General features: G+C 33.2%; 1 protein-coding gene across 1 annotated transcript in view; it reads left to right on the top strand.

The window, feature by feature from the left end:
- Positions 1-1441, top strand: part of ITGAV (integrin subunit alpha V) — a 94257-nt gene that overhangs the window by 70535 nt on the left and 22281 nt on the right. The window contains exon 14 of the mRNA XM_023514155.1: positions 38-83. Coding sequence (XP_023369923.1) covers positions 38-83 — 46 coding nt within the window. The remainder of the gene's footprint in view (positions 1-37; positions 84-1441) is intronic.

The following is a 1441-nucleotide window of genomic DNA, read 5'->3' as shown; positions in this document are numbered from 1 at the left end:
TGTTGTTATTAATATGTTTTTTTCACTCTCTCTCAAGACTTACTTGTAGGCGCTTTTGGTGTAGACCGAGCCGTCTTGTATAGGTGAGCATGTTTCATATCTTGTAATATAGGAATATTCTGAATTAGACAGTTTTTTAGTAAGTACTAATGTTTGAATTCCAGTTAAATTTGAAGTGATGATAGTATTTCTTCTTATTATTCAAGATTTGCTACAAGCAAATAGTACTTTAAGGATATGTAATAGTAATATATATTTATGGGGTACAAATAATATTTCAATATATCCATACGGTGTTTAATGGCCACAGAAGGGTAATTAGGATATTTATCACTTCAAACTTTTATCAGTTGTGTTAGGAACATTCAAAAGTCTCTCTTCCAGCTATTTTGAAATATATAATAAATTATTTTTTACTGTGGTCACCCCACTGTGCTATTGAACACTAGAACTTATTCTAACTATACAAGTAACATTTATATAAGGAGGTTCTAAAGAAGAGAAAGCTGTTTTTTTTTTTTTTTTTAAGAAAAGCAGTCAGAATTTTTCTACCTTTTCAATTATGTTCAAAGATATTCTCCTGTGCTTTTTAAAATCTCTTTAAAAATTGTATGCATTTATATTTTCCTGTAAGGAGCAGGAAATTAACTTGGTGCTGTGTGTCAGTGTTCTGTGGCTACAACAGCAGTGTATAATGAATCCCCAAATGGAAATTTTGATTAGAGTAGTATCTATGAATTTGTGTGTCTGTTTCTCAGCTTACATGTTCTTAGTTATTCTCTGTATTTCATGAATTCCTGATGACTTGGAATATCAACTGGCATCCCAAGAAAATTAAGATATTTACACTTCCGTGGCTGAGTTTATACATGGCAAGAAAGCTAATGTGGGTGCTGTGTAACAGAGTTCGTGTTAAATCAGTTTAATTATAGCTATAGGTGGAATGTGTACTTCACAGATTTCAGGTTTACCATTTTTAAGACAGGCACATTGAAGTAACCCTCCTATATTTTGGCATAGGATTTAGACCTTTGGATCGGAATTTGGAAAATAATATTTATTTGAACTTATTGCTTCTTAAAACTGCTGTTAAGAAGTGATAGGTACATACATGCATGTGGTAAAAATTCAAACAATACGACAGGGCATACACTAAAAAAGTATATTTTCTCAAACCAATTACTCATTAATTAGTACATTCTACCAGAAATATTCTGTGCATTAAAGAATCACGTGTTTATCTATCTGCAGGCGTCCTTTGTACATGGTGGCCTTTTTACCCTCCTACTCCAGTTTCATTACATCTTGGAGTTCGCCCCATCTGGCACAGATGCATTTATGTGCACGTTTTCCCCACCACTGTAGTGCACTGAGTGAGGTAGATTTTCCACAATTTACTGAACCATTCTGCTTTAAGGGACTGAATTTAGAAGACTGTCCA

Source organism: Otolemur garnettii, unplaced genomic scaffold (assembly GCF_000181295.1).
Source record: "Otolemur garnettii isolate 467f Iridium unplaced genomic scaffold, OtoGar3 scaffold00048, whole genome shotgun sequence".
Taxonomy (NCBI): Eukaryota; Metazoa; Chordata; class Mammalia; order Primates; family Galagidae; genus Otolemur; species Otolemur garnettii.
Note: the sequence above shows the minus strand (reverse complement) of the source record. Positions and strands in the feature narration are given on the sequence as shown.